Source organism: Trachinotus anak, unplaced genomic scaffold (genome assembly GCF_046630095.1).
Source record: "Trachinotus anak isolate AG129_WGS33_773 ecotype Australia unplaced genomic scaffold, CSIRO_AGI_Tana_v1 ptg000025l, whole genome shotgun sequence".
Taxonomy (NCBI): Eukaryota; Metazoa; Chordata; class Actinopteri; order Carangiformes; family Carangidae; genus Trachinotus; species Trachinotus anak.
Genome location: NW_027273876.1, coordinates 18002497 through 18025972, shown reverse-complemented (window position 1 = coordinate 18025972; position 23476 = coordinate 18002497). Strand labels below are relative to the sequence as shown.

The 23476-nt window shown below is 40.3% G+C and overlaps 1 protein-coding gene across 3 annotated transcripts in view; it reads left to right on the top strand.

Moving 5' to 3' along the window:
- The first annotated feature begins 1574 nt into the window (after positions 1-1574).
- LOC139608719 (1-phosphatidylinositol 4,5-bisphosphate phosphodiesterase delta-3-A-like) overlaps positions 1575-23476 on the top strand; it is a 33104-nt gene continuing 11202 nt past the window's right edge. For 2 of the 3 annotated variants that reach the window (XM_071462729.1, XM_071462731.1), the window contains exons 1-6: positions 1575-1925; positions 5735-5790; positions 5889-6000; positions 22026-22254; positions 22633-22762; positions 22986-23211. In XM_071462729.1, the coding sequence (XP_071318830.1) occupies positions 1835-1925; positions 5735-5790; positions 5889-6000; positions 22026-22254; positions 22633-22762; positions 22986-23211 (844 nt within the window). In that variant the 5' untranslated portion in view covers positions 1575-1834. Of the gene's footprint in view, positions 1926-5734; positions 5791-5888; positions 6001-9488; positions 9531-22025; positions 22255-22632; positions 22763-22985; positions 23212-23476 lie in introns of those variants that run through there. The other variant, XM_071462730.1, reaches the window with a different exon arrangement.

Here is a 23476-nt window from a genome sequence, read left to right as displayed (position 1 = left end):
ACTATAACTGCTTCCCTGTCACAATCATTTTAATCTGATTTGTTGTTACATTTCTTTTTGTGTGACTTGATCTGCTGAAATTTGAATAAAAACTGGAAAAATGGTGTTCTAAAACTTTTGATAGGCTAGATATCCTATATACAGTATATGAGGTCTATATATAAAATTCTATAAAATCCAATTATGTATTTCTGTCTTGCCATTTCTATTCTTGTTACTGCTGTTTAAATCTAATCATGTTCTAGCAGGTGCAGTTTAGGAAATAGCTCAGTGCACAGAGGCTCGGCCTATTTCAGAGCAACTGCTGCAATTAATTCATTAAAGGCATTCATTAAAATTCTGCAGACTTTTTATTACACGTTAGGCCCATTTAAGCATAAATCATAAATAAGCAACATTGCCCTAATTCCAGTGGTTTGAGGATGAACTATTTTCATTTTCTCAGTCCGCCCATCACTGACTCTGTGATTTGGTTCAAATGATGGGTTCGTGGGCCTAGACGAGGAGGACTGCTTCACGTTGTATACACGAGCGTCCTTCCTCGGTCGTTAATCCATTCAAGATCCGTCTGCTGTTAAACTGCAAAGGTTAGACACAAATCCCGGAAATACGGAGAGTTTGCATTCAAAACAAAAGCTCAATAATTTAACTATTAATTTTTGACACAATCGAAAAGAGATTACTTAAGAGCTGTGGAAATAAAGTGAGGAAAAATAATTGTTGAATGTTTAGTTAGTCTAATTTATTTCACCTTGATGGTAAGATAGTGTATTTTAATTACAAAAGATTTCTCTCTTAAATACATTTTAGACAGGTGTCATTTATACCGGCTTTGACAGACTGATTTTGTAGTTTTTAGTGGTTTGATACAGAGCAAAGATCAAGAAACATATTTCAGCCACATCTCAAATAATGGAGCCATTCAGGGGCCCACAGTGCTAGATGTTATTTTTTTATATTCACTAGCAAAAACAAAAGGAACATTCTACAGGCCAGGATTTGATAAGATTATATTTTATTTGAGGGATTTTTCTTTCTCAGTAAACATATAGTACTGTTTTTTTTGTATCATACAGCAATATATTTATTTAATAACTTAAGTTTTTTCTTCTGGACTTTTCAGGTTCAGAATAATTACATTAATATGATTTATTATTATAGGTTAAGATAAGCTTGTATTGATCCACAAACTACCCAGTAACCCCCTTTACCAACTGCAACGTTTTAATTTAATATACATTGCTCTGAAAATGGTCATTCTGCAAAAAGATTACTTTTACTAGTGGTGCAAATATTTTTATCCAAGTAATCTTTAAATGCAGGACTAGTAACAGAGTGGGCTATTTCTACACTGTGGTCTTACCGTACTATTTTTGCTGAAGTTAATTATCTGAGTACTGCTGAACAGACCCTATCCTTTTATGAAAAAATTACGGTTTGCAAGTGTGAAGCTTTTTCGAGTCACCTATGTTGTAACATATTCTACCTAACGCGAAGCGATTTTCAACGACTTTTATGTTGAAAGTCAACTCAGGAAGTCTGTGTCTTTAGTATTGACGTTTGTGTGATTCATGTGGCTATGCGTGTAAATCCAATCTCAGTGACATCAGCAGGGAAAAGGTTTGGCCCGATTCATGTTAACCTCCTCCAGGATAAAAGCATGAGGAGCAGCTTGTTCAGCTCCGTGATTGAGAGAATCGCACATTCTTCTCCTGCAGGGGCTCAATACAGTAGACTGCCGATCTCATACCAGTGAAAGAAAATAGGATCCGGGACAGGGAAGGCAAAGGAAGAGAGGAACGCAGAGCGAAATCAGGCGCAGTTTCCTTACAATATGTTGGGCAACAGAAAGAAAGCAGCCCCAGCGGTGAAGAATGGTGCCGGGACGTCTACGTTAAAAGCCATCGATCCTCTGAGGAATCTTGGTGAGTGTTTGTGTACAACCCCCATAATCTAAATATATTGGGTGATCAAACGCTCCTCCATCTCAGATAGCTAGTATGACTGAATATCTCCTCCGGCCCCCTCTCATATAATGACAAAATATTTAAAATCAGCGCAGAGGGGAATTAAGAAGAATGATAGATTTTAGTCTCCAAAGGGCAAAACATTCAGCAGTAATCACTAAAACAAGTGCCCTTTGTTTAGCCAGTTAGTTTTAACTCATGTACTGACTTAAGCCTTTATGCAGGAAAATATTCACTGCAAGTTAACTGAAGTTACATTTAGATTTTTAATATACTGTACAATCATATCTTATTAAATATGTTAGAATAAATTACATGTTATGATGCTATAATAATAATAATGACAATGATTAATTATTCTACAGATTTGCACCAAACATAGCATACAACCACTGTAAACGTAAGATAAAGTGGTAAAGTAAAATGAACAACCTGCAGACTCATGAGCATCAGTATTAGGCTACATACATGTCCTACATGGAAAAAAACAACATTTACCAGCTGGTCTGGAAACTTTCTCCACAACCCAAGAAGCTATTCAGGGCAAGGGTTTTCCAGGTTCACCTGTAACAAGCTAATATACAGTGGGACACTTTAATAATTGACTGTTTTTGGGGTTTAGCCAGTAAAATCTCTGTATGTTAGCACACTGTGCAGCTGGGACTGTGTTTACTGCTGCTTTTCTCTCATTTTCTTCCATATGCAATATGTACAGTATTTCAGAGATCCACCAAGATTTGTATATTTCCTCTGCATGCAATACATTCAGTCTTACAGCAGCTTCAGAAAGACCCCTTCACCTTTTGCACTATTGTGTTGTAGATTTAATGTGGTGAAAGAGGAATTTACAGATTATCACTGAATTTATAGGCATTAGTATCTTTTATATTATTATTAAGCTTTTAGAAACTGTTGCTCCCTGTACTGAGAAGGTTTTGGTGACCAGTGTAAGAGCAGAAGCGTATCTAGATGGTTACCGTTAGAGGAAACGTTGGAGAGACTCAGCCACGTGTTTGAGCCTCAGTCAGACCCAGATTTAGAATAGAAGTCTGTTGTGCACCAAAATCGGCGACCAACAGATGTATCAGAATGTCTAGTGCAGTCAGCATCTTTTATTTGTTTATGTTGTTTGTCACCTTGAAACTGGCAGTGGCTGGCACAATGGCTGTGCTAATGCAAACTCAGTCAGACCCAGACTCAGATTGGGAGTCTGTTGTGCACCAAAATCAGTGACTAGTGGACATATTAGTTAGCGTACTTATAAGGTTTTGGGTGCCTAACCCATGTTACTGTTTTTTTCTTTTCTATATTAAGTGATTAGATAACAAGTGGAAACAATAGAAAAACACATAACAGAGGATAAAACAAATATGTAAGGGAAAAACAAAAGAAGAAAAAGAAAAAAAAACAAGACTAGGTCAAAACCTATTATGGCTGGACAGGTAATTGCCAAATCTTGATTTTATGACAAAATCACCAAACACATAAATTAAAGACAAAGACTGTGCTGTGATTTCAGCTAGGCTTATATTTACTTATAAAATGATCACTCAGAGAAAAAGATAGAAGAAATAGAAAGATAGTCTATCTCTTCTAACTTTCTCTGAGTTTTTGAAGTTTTTTTTTTAGGGTTTTGACATTATTACAGTTGTAGTGAGAGAGAGACAGGGAAATTGGAGAGAGAGAGATAGAGAGAGAGAGAAAGAGAGGATGACATGCAGCAAAGGGCCTTTAGCTAGATTCAACCCCCAACTGCCATAGTCAGGATTAAGCCCAAAAGGCACGTGTTCTACCAGGTGAGCTACCGGGGTGCACTGTCACAGACAGACTATCTTTCTTAATTTATCACAGAGCACAGCCTACATCTGGGACCCTGAATAGTTACAACCTTTATTTACTTTCAACTCCAGATGGTAATAGACTTTCCAGTTTGCGAGCAGCCAGGAAACCAGAGCAGCTTGATAGACTGTCTGTAACGAAATGTGTAGCACTAAGCCCCCGGTAAGCATTCATACCAGGTCTAGTCATGTAACAGGTTTATGCTCTGTTTGTTTGAAAAAAAGGGTCTAAATCTAGCCACAATGTTCTAAGTTAGAAACACGTCAGACTGTAAACACTCCCTAATAGAACCTTTTTGCACCAGAAACTTCAACTCAGTGACACGCACTCGGATGACTCAGTCAGCCAGTCAGTTAGTCAGTCGGTCAGGGACATTTGAGGTTATAGGGCTGGCCCTGCTGTTGCAGTCCAGCCAAAAATGTGTGTATGTGTGTGTGTTTGTGTGCATGTGTGTGTGTGAAAGAATGACATTGAGCTTTTAAATGTTTGAGGAGCATATTACACACAGTATAAACATTTTTTAAGGTAGCTACATGATAAGACACTGACAGCACACAGACAGACAGACAGAGCAGCATCCTTATGTGGGTCTTTCCAGTATCAAGATGCCTTTGTGATTGTATTGACCAAGCCCTTTCCAAACCACTGGGAGACTTCTGTTTCAGCTGTTGACTCTTGCTTACTCAGATTAGGACTCAGCAGTATCAGTGAAGGAGAGCTTAAAGGCAATAGATTCCTTTGCGTAGAGGAAATAATTGTTTTTCTAGAAATACAGTTCATAGCTTACAACGAGAGAGGCCTGCCAGTATGCATGGACACATGGTTATATATGGCTCTATGGCCTCTGTAGTTTCAGTTTCTACCCCTGGGCCATCAGAACACTGAACTCTCGATGCACATGCAATATCCAATAATAATCAATGTATGTGCAATAATGTGTGTATGCTGGAATTTTTATTTCTATTTATTTTATCATATGCATATTTATTGCTTGTAAAATGATGCACTTTTTTATGATACACTTCTAGGAATGCACTGAACTGAGGAGGCTCTCCTAATTTCATTGTATACTGGTTATACAATGACAATAAAGGATATTCTATTCTACTCTCTATCTTGATGGCTGGAAAAATGGTTCTACTTTTAGAAAGTCCTCATGGGCCTAGTCATTTACACAGTTCGTTGATATCCCTTATAATAAATGAGTTTTTAAGTTTAAGCAGTTTTTAAATGAGAATTTTTGTTGCACGCAATTTTATGTGCATGAAGTCCTAATATCTGAAAAATTGTAAGGGCTACACAAATGAAACTTGTCACTGACACGGTCAACAATTGTTGCAATAGTGCCACCATGTGGCCAGTTATTGTTGAGGTTGTTCAGGCCAACCTCAGCAGGCCATTGGTTGACATGGGAGGGTCTTCAGCTAACCTATGTCTCCTCTCCCTTCCAGCTGCAGACATCCATTTATTAACTTGCTGATTTCAAAACCCCATTGCTTATTTTTGTTACTTTTTAGTTATAATAAATAGTTTGTTTTTAGTTTAACTTTACGTGGACTCCCTTCTTGTCACATACACTGAGCCAGTTTGTGTCATTTACTGATATTTTTATACCTTTATTTTTTGAATGTCAGAATTGCAGCGCTCCAATATATGGTCCAACAAATGTACTATAAATATGTATATATATATGTGTGTGTGTGTGTGTGTGTGTGTGTGTGTGTGTGTGTGTGTGTGTGTGTGTACACAAACTTTTAATTCTGACTATGTTGCTCTTTTTCATTTCATCCTCCTTTTTCTCTCCTCAGCCCTGCCTTCTTACAGTGCTACTGAGTTGAGTTCAGATCAGGATTTTGTGTGTACCTACTGCCATCATGTACCCTATTGAGTAATTTTTCTTTCTTCATCTTCATCTGTTTTCTTTCAAGGAGTTCAGCATGATCAAGATGTGAAGCGGATGTTACAGGGCTCCATTATGGTGAAGGTATCACTAACTATAGACTATTGTCATTGTTAGTTGTTAGTAGTAGCAAGGGACAGCAATACAACAAATGAGATTTAATCAATTTCTCATGTGTGAAGGTCCGCTCACCTCGCTGGCAGAAGCAACGAACTCTGAAGCTGCTGGAAGACGGTGTTACTGTCTGGTGTCAGTCCCACAAGACCTCCAGCCGTGCCAAGGAGCAACAATCCTGTAAGTGTTTATGTTCTTTTACAGGATGTGAATCAGAATCAATTCATTGATAAATAAGAATGTTTTTACATTTTATTTCTGAAAATACTTGATGAACAGAAAGACAAAAAGGACTTTGTGACCATAAAACATAATAGACAAAGTATACATAAAGACATTGAGGTGTGTGTGTGTGTGTGTGCGTGTCTATGTGTGTGATAATAATGATAATAATAATGTTTAATTCAATGTATTTATATAGCTCCAAATCATAATAAACATTATCTCAAGGCACTTTACAGGGTAAGGTGAGGTAACCTTACTTTATTATAGAGGAAAACCCAACAGTTCCCACAAAGAGCAAGCACTTGGCGACAGGGGGGAGGAAAAACTCCCTTTTAACAGGAAGAAACCTCCAACAGAACCGGGTTCAGGGTGAGCAGCTGTCTCCTGCCACCTGTATGTACGATACAGGCAATAATGCATAATATGACTATGATATATGGTATGACATATTATGACATATAATAATGCAAATCACAATGACCAATATTTTATTCATGTAGTATGGGGATGCGGGACAGGCCACACCAGACCGCCAGAGCAGTGGGAGAGGAGAGCCCAGCCCCCCACCCAGGGCCGCAGTCAGGGGTCCCCATTGTAGACTGTTCAGGTAGCCCGGCTAGGATCCATCCCTCCCTCTTCCATCCTCTTCATTCTTGGGCAACATTAGTTTTCTTTTTTTCCCCCTCTTTGCATTTAATAATAATAATAATAATAATAATAATAATAGTACAGACTGTATATAAGTGTGAACATGGATCACAGTATTACCTACATATATTCCAAAATTTAGATTTTATGCATTGTGTAATAGAGCAGTGGAGATATGTTATTGTGAGGAGTGAGAGGAATCAACGTTGAAGGTATTGTAAAAAAGGTGACCAGGTGGTTTCATATTATTTGTTGTTGTTTTTTCAGGGAAGCTGTGAGTCGAAGCTGTGAGTCTAAGTCTAAGTTTGAATGATCTGCTAGTAAATTGAGCCAGTGGATTATCTTAGTTCTGTCTTTCCAGTTCAGTAGTATGGTCTTCTTTGCAATGGTCAGTGATATCAATATAAAAGGTTTGTGCTGGAATGGTATATGCAGTGTAGAGAGGTCACCAAGTAGTGCAATGATTGGGCAAATGAGTATGCTGAGGCTAAGCACCTCAGATAGCCTCATGACCTCCAACCAGAAGTTTTCGATAAGTGGACAGGGCCAGAGGGCATGGAAGTAACTGTCTATTGAGGTTGAGCAGTGTGAGCATGTATTATTTTGGCTAAAGCCCATGCGGTAAAGTTTATGGGTAGTAATATGGTTTCTGTGGAGGACTTAATACTGAATTAGTTGGGTTTTGGAGTTACATGTCATAGAAAAAGTGTTATTGCATATTTTTGTCCAATTGAAATCTGATGGAAGGTTATTTATATCTGTGGTCCATTTGTCTATGGGGATTGATAGTGTTCTGTCATTGGTTAACAGGAGTGTGTATATTTGAGATAACATTTTTTGAGTTTAAGTGATTGTAGCTTTACGTAAAGAGGAGGAATGTGACTGTTAAACTCTTTAAGGTTGATGGTTTTCCTTATGATTTCTCTTAAATGGATTTACTGGAACTGGGGATGTTATATTCTTTTTGGGTGTGGTTGAAGGTCTTGAGCAGGCCATCTTTGAGTAGCTGTCCTAGGTTGGTTACTCCTCTCCCAAACCAAGCTGGAAAAGCAACAGGTTTCTTATTGATAAAAAACATAGGATTGTTCCAGAGGGGGGTATCAGAGGATGGTGAGAGGTTGTGATGGAGGATTTCATTTGTTTTTCGCCAGGCAGTTAGATTGGTGTTGATGGTACTGTTTATGTTACAGGTGTGAGGTGTGCCATGGTGAGTTGATATTGTTTGTCCAGTGGCAGATGTCCAGTAACTGATGTGAGAGGTAATAAAGAAGGAAATTGGGGCTCCAAGTCTGCCATATTCTTTGATTTTTTTGGAGAGTAGATTTATTTTTCTAGTAGAATTTGGTGACTGCACTATTGAGTGAGGAGAACCAGCCCAAGGATGGGGTGTTAGGGGTCATGGAGAAAAGGTTGTTTATTTTTGGAAGGATGTTAATTTTAACTGATGAGATTCAGCCAGTTAGAGATAGTGGTAGTGAGTTCCATCTTTCCAAGCTGTCTTATTATTTCTTGCAGTAGGGGCATAAAGTTAAGTTTGCATAATTCATTTAAGTTTAAGGAGATATGAATTTCAAGGTATTTTATAGATTTTACTGTTCCTTTAAAAATGGGGTCCCCGACCTCAGCATCCAATTTGCTCATAGGCAGAATCTCAGATTTTGTCCACTTGATGGAGAAGCCGACACCTGACTGTAATTGTTAATCAGATTATGGACTGAAGAAAATGAGGATGAGGGGTTTGTGATATATAATAGAATGTCGTCAGTGTATAAACTAATTTTGTGATGTAGTGACTTAGATTGAATTTCTTTGATGTGATCGCATTATCTAATTGAAGCTGCTAGGGGTTCTATGAAAAGTGCAATGAGTAGTGGTGGCGATGGGAATCCTTGTCAAATGACTCTCTGTAATGGAAATGGTTTTGATACAGTTCCATTGGTTATATTAGAAGCAGTTGGTGAATTGTAAAGTGTTTAATACAGTTAGTGAAATATGACTGAAATCCAAAGAGATTAAGGAATGTGAAGAGAAAGGACCAGTCCACCTTGTCAAAAGCCTTTTCAGCATCTAGCATTGCTATGATGAATGGTGGATAGTTCGGGGAGGTGTTATTCTTGTAGAAATTAATTAGGTTTAATAGTCTTCAAGTGTTGTCTGAGGAGTGTCTTCCCTTAATGAAAGCAATTTGATATATGTGTACTAGTGATTACATAACAGTTTCCCGTTTGAGTGATAAAGCTTTGCTTATGATTTTTATGTCTGCATTGATTGATGATATTGGTCGATAACTGGAGCTGTGAGTGGGATCTTTAGTTTTTGGATAAGTGTAATGTAGGCAGTATTCATGTGATGGGGTATGGCTTTATTTAGTTAGATTTTGGATATAACTTTAAAGAACAGAGGTGAGAGGAGAGGCCAATATTGTGTTGTATTGCCAGATGAGTCTATTATTGAAGTGATGATGGATTTCTAGGTTTGTTGCTTCCGTTGATTTGCTAAAAATTTATCTGTATTATTTAGTGTTGCTGTCGGAGTTTGAGGAGCTTATCTTCAGTTTTCTTATTCAGGATAGTTTCTTTCATTATTTTGTTTTCTTTCATGACCAAGTCCATATTTTCGGTGAGCATTTTGATGGTGGTTTGGAGGGAGTTGTTGGACTGCTCTAACTTTTCAATGTGGTGTTAGGCGAATTCCAGGCTTGAACATAGGTCTGTTGTTTTGTTGTGGAGTGTTCCAGTAAGTTAAGTATTGTCAATGGATTGGAGTCTACTGACCTCGATTTCTGTTGTCTGTAGATCACTTGTGTCCGTGGATGATGTCTTCTTCCATTTGATTGGGTGAGTCCTGGTGAGGGTGTCCATTCTGCAGCAGTTGTAGTGGTGATCAATTAATGGTTCAAGGGCTGTTAGTTCCTCTAGTGTGTGGCAAATATATTCCGTTTGTTGATTGTTGTCTGTGACAATGTTTAATACAAAAAAAGAAGTCCAAAGAAGCTAAGAGTGTTTTCCCTTTTCCCAGTCTGCTGATGTCTCATTGTGTTTCCCTATGTGTCTACTCTTGTAGTAACCTGTTGTCTGTACCTTCCTGCCTGGTATACCTTTTGTCTGTCTGCCTGCTTGCCTGCCTGCTTGTCCATCCATCTGTCTAAGTTCTAATTAAGTTCCTTCACTGCACCTGCCCGCCTGTGTGTCTGTGCTCCTTCCACTAGCTGTGACATATAGCTACAGTAAACATGATAGCAAAGAACTGACAACTTGGGACTGATTGTACTTCAGTTAATGATTCCACTCATAAACAAAGTGTTGCTTCATATGGGTTGAACTCCAGGAACCCTATTTTACACCGGCCACAAAGCACAACGCCATCAAGTGCCCACATTCTTTAAATAACAAAAACAGTTTGCTGAGCACATCTGAGCGTATTGGTCTTAAAATTAAGTGTGGTCAGGTGCATTGCTATCTTGAGGCAGCAGAAAGCAATTGCATGATTGACCTACAAAAATTGGTCTTAGGTCAATGGCACAGTATTTCACTGTTAGTTTAAGGAAACATTATGAAGAGAGTAACAAGCACCTAAAAAGGCAGGCACACAACCCACATACTCTCTGCCTGTTACACACAAGCAGAGTGTGCCACAGTTTTTTCCATCCATCACCTAGACTAAATTTGTCCCACCACAGTTTCATAATGAACCAAAGTTTATTTACACTTCTTATAATATAATAAGAAGCTGTCTAACATTGAGATTTGTGCTATTACTAATTGACAGTGAACAGCGCATTAACTTCACTAAGAGCACAGAGCTGCTGCGTTTAAGTCAACTTGCCACAAGTAGAATTTTATTCTGTGGGAAACACTGTGCAATTAAAATTGCAATACGCCAAGGTGCAAGCGCACCTGGCTTTTAAAGGGAATGGGAGATGGCACTCTTATTGGTTTATTGCATGTCACACCCTAGACCCCCATGATTAATTAAGACTTAGTAGAACACTTTAAAATAGCAAAAGTGACATTTCCAAGCGCTTTAGACCAGGCGCTTTGGAAATGTTAAAATAGAGCTCCAGATGTTAACAGTGCTTAAATTCTGTTGCCATGGCGCTGCGGATGGCTGCCTCGGTGTTTTGGTGCGCACTTTTTTGCCTTATTTTCTTTGTAAACCCAGTTTTCTGCGTCTCCGCCGGCGTGGACTCCGCACACCGCTCCCAGGTATCTTTCTCTCCAACGTGCGTTCACTGCCCAACAAACTGGATGAACTTCAGCTACTGGTGCAGAAGAACAGAGACTTTTCTTCATCTGCCATCCTGTGCTTCACGGAGACGTGGCTGTGTGGATCGATTCCAGACTCTGCGCTGGAGCTGGCTGGCTTCCAACTCTTCAGAGCGGATCGCGACACAGAGCTGTCCGGCAAAACGAAGGGTGGAGGAATCTGCTTTTATGCAAACAGTGGCTGGTGCAGAGACGTGACAGTGATCCTGCAGCACTGTTCTCCTGACCTGGAGACTTTCATCATAAACTGCAGGCCCTTCTACTCCCCCCGTGAGTTCACCTCATTCATCCTGGTCAGTGTTTACATCCCACCACAGGCCAACGTGCAGGAGGCACAGCGGGCGCTCGCCGATCAGATACTGTGTGTGGAGCGGACCAACCCGGACTCCTTAGTTATTGTCCTTGGTGACTTTAACAAAGGGAACCTCAGCCACGAACTGCCCAAATACAGACAGTTTGTTAATTGCCCGACCAGAGAGGAGAACACTCTGGACCACTGTTACACCACAATCAGTGGTGCTTATCACGCCGTCCCCCGGGCTGCACTGGGCCACTCTGACCATGTCATGGTCCACCTGATTCCCACATACAGGCAGAAACTAAAACTGTGTAAACCTGTTGTGAGGACATCGAAGCAGTGGAGCAGTGAAGCCATAGAGGATCTGCGGGCATGTTTGGACTGCACTAACTGGGAAGTGTTCAGGACTGCTTCCAACAGTCTGGATGAGTTCACAGAGGCTGTGACGTCATACATCAGCTTCTGTGAGGACTGCTGTATCCCATCACGCACCAGGGTGAGTTATAACAATGACAAACCCTGGTTCACAGCTAAGCTCAGTCAGCTCAGGAGGCAAAAGGAGGTAGCTTTCAGGAGTGGGGACAGGGACAAGTTTAAAGAGTCCAAGTACAGGTTTAGCAAAGCGGTGAGAGAAGCTAAACGACTGTACTCTGAGAAACTTCAGCTCCAGTTCTCAGCCAGCGACTCTGCTTCTGTCTGGAAAGGGCTCAGAAAGATCACAAACTACAAACCTAAACCCCCCCACTCCATTAACGACTTCCGTCTGGCCAACGATCTGAATGAGTTCTACTGCCGCTTTGAAAGACAATGGGACAAGCCTGACACTAACCTCCACATCAGAGCCACATCAGAACCCCCCTCCTCCTCCCCTACCAAAGGAACGTCTCTCTCTATCCTGGAGAGAGATGTCAACAGGCTTTTTAAGAAGCAGAACCCCCGCAAAGCAGTCGGTCCTGACTCTCCATCATCCCTGAAGCACTGTGCTGATCAGCTGTCTCCAGTGTTCACGGACATCTTCAACACTTCACTGGAGACCTGCCACGTGCCAGCCTGCTTCAAGTCCTCCACCATCATCCCTGTCCCCAAAAAACCAAGGCCCACAGGTCTAAATGACTACAGACCCATTGCCCTGACCTCTGTGGTCATGAAATCATTTGAGCGCCTTGTCCCACTCCTGGACCCCCTGCAGTTCGCCTACAGAGCCAACAGGTCTGTAGATGACGCCGTCAACATGGCTCTCCACTTCATCCTCCAGCACCTGGACTCCTCAGGGACCTATGCCAGGATCCTGTTTGTGGACTTCAGCTCTGCCTTCAACACCATCATCCCGGCTCTGCTGCAGGACAAGCTCTCCCAGCTGAGCGTGCCTGACTCCACCTGCAGGTGGATCACCGACTTCCTGTCTGACAGGAGGCAGCACGTGAAGCTAGGAAAGCATGTGTCTGACTCCCAGACCATCAGCACTGGATCCCCACAAGGCTGCGTTCTTTCTCCTCTGCTCTTCTCCCTGTACACCAACGCCTGCACCTCCAGCCATCAGTCTGTCAAGCTCCTGAAGTTTGCAGACGACACCACTCTCATTGGACTCATCTCTGATGGCGATGAGTCTGCCTACAGGTGGGAGACTGACCGTCTGGTGACCTGGTGCAGGGAGAACAACCTAGAGCTTAACGCTCTGAAGACAGTGGAAATGATAGTGGACTTCAGGAAGAGCCCAGCCCCACCCACCCCCATCACCCTGTGCGACTCCCCCGTTGCTACCGTGGAGCATTTCCACTTCTTGGGTACCACCATCACAGAGGATCTCAAATGGGAGCTGAACATCAGCTCCCTCATCAAAAAAGCTCAGTAGAGGATGTATTTCCTGAGGCAGTTGAAGAAGTTCAACCTGCCAAGGACTATGATGGTGAACTTCTACACCTCCATCATTGAGTCCATCCTCACCTCCTCCATCACCATCTGGTACGCTGCCGCCACGGAGAGGGACAATAACAGACTGCAGTGTATCATCCACTCTGCGGAAAAGGTGATTGGCTGCAGTCTTCCATCCCTCCAGGACCTGTACGCCTCAAGGACTTTGAGGCGTGCAAGGAAGATTGTAGCTGACTCCTCCCACCCTGGACACAAACTCTTTGAGTCACTCCCCTCTGGCAGGAGGCTGCGGTCCTTCAGGACCAAAACCTCTCGCCACAAAAATAGCTTCTTCCCATCTGCTATTAGCCTCATCAACAAGGCTAGAGAGCCCCACTGTTGCTGATCCCCCTGATCCTCAATTGCACCAATCACCAGAAAAAATTCCTCGTATGTGAAAACATACTTGGCAATAAAACTGATTCTGATTATGATTATGATTATGATTATGATTAACTTCATAGTGGTCAGTAAAAAATATAGCCACAGTTTCAATATTCCAGATTGGCATACTCATTGCAATAAGTTATTTTATCATTAGACTAGAGGAACTTTTTACAATGCACCATATTCATTTTGTTTGTCACTTTAGGATTGATGGTTCTGGGAAATTCTGGGATGAGCATTTTCTGTATTTTCTATTGACTATTGACATTTTACAGTCTAAGCAATTAACTTAATTAACCAAACCATGTCCAAACCTAAACACAATTGTTTACCATGAGTGCAACACCGATGAGAGAACCCCACTGTCTCACTGCTGCAACCTCGACGTAAGCCCTCCAGAAACTTAGGGAAAACCCTATATTCACACACCTAATGCAAACATTTGACTTGTCATATCGAGCCCTGGATGTACAGGCAATGCATTCACACCATTTGGCTAATTAGATGAGTCCCTGGCTAGCTGCCAGCTACCTTTAGATTATTTTGTGTCAATTTGACTGTAAGGTAAGCTAGCATGATAGTAGAGGAAGACATAGGAACTAAGTCACGTCACTGTAATATTGAACAATGTTGTAGCACATTGCAAATTTTCCTTATATTGTGTATGTCTACTGGTCATATTCTACTTAATAAGATATGCAGGAAAATTAAATCTCACCATATAATCTTCTTCATGCAACATGCATAAGTACATAAAAAAACAAGAGATCCAATCTGAAAGAAACCCAAGGTTTGGTATCCCTGGTCTGAGTAGATCCAAGATTAAAAGAACAATGCTGGTAGCAGCCAGCCAATGCTACATTTTTTTCCCCTGCACTTCACAGTTTACACTCATTTGCCTCAAAAACATATTTTTCTCATTTGATGATGATTATCCACCATTTGATCAAAGTTGATCATTGTCTGTCTTAAGAGCGATACAAGAGCACCCTACTAGACAGGCTTAGACTGCATGTAATTTGGACCCAGAGTCTCAGTCTCAGTTCGTAGTTGCCAGGAACTGCTGTGTGGACACATGAAGATCTCTACAGAATTAGTTCCATACACCCACTGAAATAATCCTTTCAGGGGCCCCACCCAGAAGTTAAGAACCATCTCTGGGTGATAATTGATAACAAGCAGGCCAGTCCTTTTCCATAGAAGTGGTTCTGACTGGGTGTGTAAGGTGAAACATTGTAAACACTGGATCTATTTTTGTTAACTTTAAATGCTACTTATGCTCTGTGCAGACACAGTCTCCATCTCCTCTGCTATCTGAGTGTCACACACAGTTCCTTGATTATAGAGCTCATCTATTTTCAGGCTAAGATGGAAGCAGATCCTGCTCTGGTTCAAACAGTGAGATTATAGGATATCGTGGTGGGAGTCGGCCCTGGAGCTTGTGGTTTGGTGCTATATAGTCACCATATGACTCAACCGCTAGGTTAGCCTTCCAACTATAGGGCAAGGCCTTTAATTGCCACAAGACTAGATTTACTTGTGATGTGGCATGGTGTGTGTTTATGTATACAAGTTGGTGTGCAAGTATGTGTAAGTTTGCATGTGTGCATGTGTTCCTCTAACCACTAACAGCTGTGTGTGTGTCTTGCATCTCTCGCTGTTATGATATCCAGGATAATTGTGTCCTCTCTATATCAGACAAAGTTATTTATCACACACTACCAAGCTACAGTTAAATGCTGATGTGCTTCTTCATGTTTTGTTTTTAGCTGGATCATCTGTATTCTTTACTCTACTCTGATTCATACCAGCATCTGAAAACTCTTAAGTTGATTTAACTGGCCATTACATGTGGATATGGGAAAGTAGAAGCAGCCACACCCAGTCATTTATTCCGCTTGTTTTAGATCAAATATGTTAACTATAACCTGACTATGTGGTCTAGTACTATGGTTCTCAGCCTGGTTTGTGACCCTTTAGATAAAGTAAGGACTGTACCCCTAATTACAGGTTATTTCCTTAATGTGGACATGAGTTGGGAGCAGTTCATTAGGAGAATGATTTTTCTTCCCTAGAGATTTGAAAGGATTTTAGAGGCCTGAAGTAATGAAGTATCCAGTATGCACTATTGAAAAATAATAAATAAATAAATACATACATATACAAACATACACACACTGTCTCTGGTCATGCAGTTAATGTAACTGCATTTTCCACTTTTTTTCAGGGACTTTTAGGAAGCATTGTGAAAATGATGCACTGACAGCAATTCTGGGAGCAACAAGCTCTTTATCCTCAGGCAATAAATATGAAAAAATGGCAGTTTGGTTTTACATATGATTTGTGGTTGGGAGAAATGGCAAACACTCAGCACCTGGAGAGACTGGGATTTTATAATGAAGATAGAGGAGGTATATTTGATAAGATCTGGGACCCTGCATATTCTTTCAGGGAAGAATTAATTTGTTGAATCCAATATAAAGAATGCTGTGTATTATTTCTACTTTTCTTAAACATTGTAAAAAAAACACTGCTTCGTGCTTAATTCAGTTATGACTGGGCTATCGTTGTGGCTATTGTTGTTGTGTTTTGGTTTTTTGTTGGTCTGTATTCTGACTGTGTAGCGAAAAGATAACAATTTTGGTTGTTAGCTTTTAGCTTTTTTTTTCACATACGTTTATATTTTTAAAAAAGCTATATAGTGTGTAGTTGTGTCTTCTAGTTACAGTGCATCCGGAAAGTATTCACAGCGCTTCACTTTTTCCACATTTTGTTATGTTACAGCCACATTCCAAAGTGGATTAAATTCATTTTTTACTTCAAAATTCTTCACACAATATCCCATAATGACAAAGTGAAAAAACTTTGCTTGAAATTTTTGCAAAAATATTAAAAATAAAAAACAAAAAAAATCACATGTACAGTATTCACAGCCTTTGCCATGACACTCAAAATTGAGCTCAGGTGCATCCTGTTTCCACTGATCATCCTTCAGATGTTTCTACAACTTGATTGGAGTCCACCTGTCTATATAAGGTCCCATAGTTGACAGTGCATATCAGAGCACAAACCAAGCCATGAAGTCCAAGGAATTGTCTGTAGACCTCTGAGACAGGATTGTATCGAGGCACAGATCTGGGGAAGGGTACAGAAACATTTCTGCAGCATTGAAGGTCCCAATGAGCACAGTGGCCTCAATCATCCATAAATGGAAGAAGTGTGCAACCACCAGGACTCTTCCTAGAGCTGGCCGTCCAGCCAATCTGAGCAATCGGGGCAGAAGGGCCTTAGTCAGGGAGGTGACCAAGAACCTGATGGTCACTCTGACAGTGCTCCAGCATTGCTCTGTGGAGAGAGGAGAACCTTCCAGAAGGACAACCATTTCTGCAGCACTCCACCAATCAGGCCTGTATGGTAGCGTGGCCAGACGGAAGCCACTCCTCAGTAAAAGGCCAAAAGGTACCTGAAGGACTCTCAGACCATGAGAAACAAAATTCTCTGGTCTGATGAAACAAAGATTGAACTCTTTGGCCTGAATGCCAAGCGTCATGTCTGGAGGAAACCAGGCACCACTCATCACCTGGCCAGAGCCCAGACTTGAACCCGTTTGAACATCTCTGGAGAGATCTGAAAATGGCTGTGCACCGACGCTCCCCATCCAACCTGATGGAGCTTGAGAGGTTCTGCAAAGAAGAATGGGAGAAACTGCCCAAAAATAGGTGTGCCAAGCTTGTAGCATCATACTCAAAAGACTTGAGGCTGTAATTGCTGCCAAAGGTGCTTCAACAAAGCATTGAGCAAAGGCTGTGAATACTTATGTACATGTTATATTTTTGTTTTTTATTTTTAATAAATTTGCAGAAGTTTCAACCAAACTTTTTTCACTTTGTCATTATGGGGTATTGTGTGTAGAATTTTGAGGTAAAAAATGAATTGAATCCATTTTGGAATAAGGCTGTAACATAACAAAATGTGGAAAAAGTGAAGCGCTGTGAATACTTTCCGGATGCACTGTATGTTTCATATGTCTGTGAGTTGTTATCAGTTCCACCACAGACATTTCTCTTCTATACCTCTCATGTGGTTTTATTTTAATAACTGTTCAAATGATCAATTATTTCACAAAAACACATGATATATTTTGAGCAGAATTGCCCTCTCTTTGCTGTCTTTTTGAGGTACACATAGTTTACCTGTCAGTCTGTGCCCTCACAGAACTTCTGAAACAAGCTGTATACAAGCAGACAAAATTGAGACACCAGCTCCTGTTTGGTCAGTAGTTATTTTTAATTTGGTTTATTCAAATCCATTAGAGAGTGTGATGTGATAGTTAAAGTACACATATAGGTGCATTCATACAGAAATGAGTGTCAGGGTGAGCAAAGATTGAAAAGAGGAAACAGAAGCAACTATATTTGAGGAGGCGAAAAACACCTGTGCATGTGTATTCCCTCAGCACTAGAACTGTTTAAGTCTGCATGTGGTAGGGACATTCAACTGTCACTGTCATCATTGTTTTTAGTTTCCAAGCCAGTGTTGGCACTATTTCTGTGCACACACCATCCTGCAAAAACACACTACAAGTTGGAGTTTCAGCATTCAAGAAGCCTGTTTTTGTACTTGGCCATCACATGGACACTATAAACTGTGATTTTCTACTGACACGCAGCTGAAGAAGTGTTTATCAATACGATACAGAATCCAAACTATGATCCAAATTTAACACTGAATCTACAGTATATTATTGACAAATATTAGATATAATATTTAACATTGCATTTATTAATAGAAACACAGGAAAACTGGAAAGTCCCTTGAATTGAAAAGCAATGTTATTCAAAGAAATGTAAATAAATTAATATAGCTGCAAGTGGTAATTATCAGGGTCCAAGCAAGCATTTCAATACCATAGGCATTAATTATTATTGAAATTTTGCCTCTCCAAACCCAGGCCTAAAGCAGGGTTTTGGCTGTTTGAGGTTTCAAATACCTGACCTTGGTATCCCTAGAGAAGGTGACTTACTGGATGCGCTACTGGCTAACCATGTGCAAGACCTGCATTCATACAAGTTGAAGCTGTGACATCACATGTGCAGAACCAGGGTTTTGTCTGTTGAACACTTGGTCAAAAATATTAGTGTGACAGTCCTACAAAAAATCATCATTCTGGAGGTTTGGGGGGTATCATCAAATATTTTAGTGATTTTTAATCCAACGCTGATTTATATAGATGTTAATTGATTTTGCATATTTTTAAAAATATAGAGTGATTGACTTCTGAATTGACTATACATTACAGTGAAGCAAACTTTCATCATCATTCAGTTACCACTTTTAGGTACAGAATTATAATAATAATAACAACAACAAAATTAATAATAATAATAATTGTAATAATAATACTAATATTAATAATAAAACAACTGCAACAACAACAACAATAATAATAATAATAATAATAATACAAACAAAAACAATACGGTTCCCAGCCCTGCTGGGGACTGGGAACCACGCTTCTTTGTATGCCTGGTTCCCAGCTCCTTCGGGCTTGGACCCGTAATAACGAGAACAAAAGCAATAGGTATCCAGTAGCATTTGCTGCTCAGACCCCAAAATAGTGTCTATATCTTGTTGCCTTTTCCTTGTATACTGTTCAGACTTTGTGTGTATGTTTGTCAATACAAATCTGTTCATCTCAGAGCTCCTGAGTGTGTTTTGGATGTACTGTATATAGGCTTGAGCAAAAGTAATATACGGTGGATTCAGGAAATATTCAGACCACTTCGCTTTTTGCAATTTATTGTGTTGTAGATTTATTTTTTAATGATAAAAGCCATTTTGCACATCAATCTACACACAATAACACATAGTGATAAAGTAAAACATGTTTTTAGAAATCTTTCACTTCAGTGTTGTCTAGGTGGTATGTTTCAGGACACTGTGTTCCTGAACCATCACCCCAGTCTCAAGTCACCTCCTTTCTTCAAGGACCTGCATTTATCCATCCCTCAATTCTGACCAGTCTGTCCCTGCTGCTGAGAACTCCTGCTCTCAACGTGTTTCACTGTATTATCCAGGTGATGACCAGTGCCTGGTGTTCGCCAGACATGGTATTTGGAGTTCTGCCCAGAGAGCTGTTTTTTGTCTCATTAGACCAGAGACTCTTTTTCCTCATGCTCTCAGAGTCTTTTAAATACTATTCTGCAAACAGAGCGAGTTGTCCTATGCCTTTTATTAGACATATTCCTGAGGTGTGATACATTTCAGGCTACCCCAAAAGGGTTCCTCACCCACCCCCTTTTCAGACACTGAGGACTAGGGCCTTTCTGAGGCCGATTGCCAACAACCACCATATAGGGCCTGTGTTTAAATTTAAAGGCAATCAATCACCAGTTACTGCTAATGGCCCTTGAGAGCCACATCTTATATTGCACTGGCCCCTCCAGCACCAGGGGGCTGTGCCCTACATTGACTGTTGCTTAAGCTTTAGAACTTTCAAATTACGTGGAACCGAAGAATATCAATATTGGATTAAAAAGAAAGGGAATCCAACATCACTATTGGATGAGGATGGAACTGCCACAATAAAATGTGGGTCTGAACAGATGACTTTATAGCAACTTAACAGATATCGCCGAGGACATTTCAAACTTAACTGATAACTAAGAGAAACCGTTTTATTTGTTTCACTGGACGAACAATTACAGTGGTTCTGGATAATAATTCTGATTAATGTTAAATTTCCCCAAACTAAGCAAATTCCCACTACTACTAGAAAAGCTGGCCACAGAGGGTGCTCATTGGCAGGTGGTAAAGCTTCAAACTGGTTTTGCTCTTTGGTCATCACTTTTAACCACTAAAATGTTTATAGGAAATATACCTTACTTCTGAAACTGTCCTCCTGTAAAAAGGGAACCCATAGGTCATCTGTGCAGGCGGCTTATTATGACCCATATTAACATTTTATTGTTAGTAAGTACTTAGTGTCAAATAAATGACAGATAACACAAAACATACAGTGGGGCAAGGAGGGGCTGAGTGAATCAATGCACTGCAGACAATGGGAAAAGATTTTACCCTTTAGAACTTGTGAAAAAACAAAACAAAACAAAAAAACTCAAAATGTGGTGGCTGCACATCTATGATGCAAATCTCCCTTTCCACCACATCCCTAAGGTGCTCTGTTGGATTGAGAGCTGGTGGCTGTGGAGGCCATTTGAGTACAGTGAACTCATTGTCATGTTCAAGAAACCTCTTTGATATGATTTGAGCTTTGTGACATGGCGCGTTGTTCTGCTGGAAGCAGCTGTCAGAAGATGGGTACACTGTGGTCACAAAGGGATGGACATGGTCAGCAACAATACTCAGGTAGGCTGTGGCGTTTAAATGATGCTCAATTGGTATTAAGGGGCCCAAAGTGTGCCAAGAAAATATTGATACAAGGCAGGATGGATCCATGCTGTCATGTTGTTGACACCAAATTCTGACCCTACCATCCGAATGTCACAGCAGAAATCGAGACTCATCAGACCAGGCAATGTTTTTCCAATCTTCTGTTGAGCCTGTGTGAACTGTAGCCTCAGTTTCCTGTTCTTAGCTGACAGGTTTGGCACCCGGTGTGGTCTTCTGCTGCTGTAGTCCATCTGCTTCAAGGTTTGACGTGTTGTGTGTTCAGAGATGTGCTTCTGCATACCTTGGTTGTAATGAGTGGGTCTTTGAGTTACTATTGCCTTCCTATCAGCTCAAAGCAATCTGGCCATTCTCCTCTGACCCCTGGCATCAACAAGGCATTTTCACCCAGAGAACTGTTGCTCACTGGATATTTTCTCTGTAACTCCTTGAGATGGTTGTGCGGGAAAATCCCAGTAGATCAGCAGTTTCTGAAATACTGCACCAACAACCATGCCATGTTCATAATCACTTAAATCACCTTTCTTCCCCATTCTGATGCTTGATTTGAACTTCAGCAGATCATCTTGACCATGTCTACATGCCTAAATGCATTGAGTGGTGCCACGTGACTGTCTGATTAGATATTTGCGTTAACAAGCAGTTGAGGAGTTGTACCTAATAAAGTGGCTGGTGAGTGTATGTGGTTGTTCTTTTCGCGCTTTCTCCCTTTTTTCTTATTTTGCTCTTTTAGCCCTTCATGATTGAGGACCCACAGCAGACACACTTTTTCAATTAATTGATTGTCATTTTCCATAATTTTCAAAGATGCTATCACAAGAATGGCTTCTTAATTATCATGTTTGTTGTGGTTTTCTTTTTAGCGTCTTGTGCCAATATTTTCAGTCCAAGCTCTCTTATATTAGAAACAACAAAAAACTCTTAAGTTCCTCTTGGAGTGAACATCACACTTAAAACAGGATGCATAATTAATTGGATGGTACCTGTTATTTACCATTACCTACTTTGTTCTTTCTTCTTCTTCTCACTTCATCTGTCTCTGTTTCCTCACACATTCTCAGTTTCCATCATGGATGTGGAGTGCATTCGGGAGGGTTGCCAGTCAGAGACGTTGCGACAGTTGGTTGGCTCAGTACCTGAGGGCCATTGTTTAACAGTGGTCTTCAAAGGGCCCCGGAAGAGCCTTGATCTCCTTTGCCAGAGCCAAGAGGAGGCTCAACACTGGGCCCGCGGCATTCAAACGCTGCAAGAGAGAGTGGAGAATATGACCCAGAAGGAAAAACTTGACCAATATCCTAATTGTTGTTTAATTCTCTTATTATTTAAAATATCTGTGATAATTGTGGCAAAAATGAAATCACTTTATTCTTTAATTCTTCCAAATAACAACACTGGTGTATGACAGTGTTGTTATTTGGAAGAATTAAAGAATAACAAACTTTTATTTGTTATATATGCCAACCGTGTAACCAGTGAAAACATATGTTGGTACTTTTGTCACTCTCCACTCTTTTTGATTGAAGAAGATGTTTCAAAAATCATAGAATCAACATCAATAGGATACTTCTTAATATTAATTCTGCCATTCAATACTCCTTTTTGGTCAGACTATAACACTGTATATTTTTTCATCTTGCTGTCTCCTTGACTATTATGCTTTTGTGTCACCTGGATTCATGCTTACCTAAGTCGGGCTGACCAGAACAACGATGATAAGATGAGCTATGAAGAAGTCCAGACCCTGCTGCAGATGATTAATATTGACCTGAGTGACCAATATGCCCGCAGCCTCTTCCAGGTGGTGGGATGCACACACACATATAAAAACTTAATCCCTTCATTTATGGTTTCAATATTTAGACCTGTTTTACTGCTTAGTATTTGTTTCATTTGATCAATGACAGACCACCATTAAGTACACATTGCTTTAGGTATGACAAATACAAATTCAAATGATAAATTCAGCTTGAAAATTGATGTTCAAGAGTGATCATCTGTGTTTCATTGTGTTTCTCTGATAGAAATGTGACCAGTCAGCTGACGGCCGTCTGGAGCACGGGGAAATTGAAGTTTTTTGCAGGGAGTTGTTACGGAGACCAGAGCTAGATGCTGTGTTTATCCGCTACTCCGGAAATGGCTATGTACTTTCTACTGAGGACCTGAGGGATTTCTTGAAGGACCAGGGGGAAGATGCTTTACTCATCCATGCCCAAAGCCTCATACTCACATATGAACTTAATGAGTGGGGTACAGTGTTAAGTAACAATATATTGCAAAGTGCCAATATCTATATGATGAGTGTTTAACAAAACTCAGCGACTTATTGTTAAACAAAAAAAAAAGTCAATTCCAAACAATTTAATAGGTAAATAGATAAATGATTGCTAACAACTACAAGACAGGAATAAAATTTTACTGAATGACCGCACACTCAGTATATCCTCTGCCACAGTCTAATTAGTCCCACCAGTTTTACAATAAACTGAAAACATTTTACTATTTACTCTTCCCC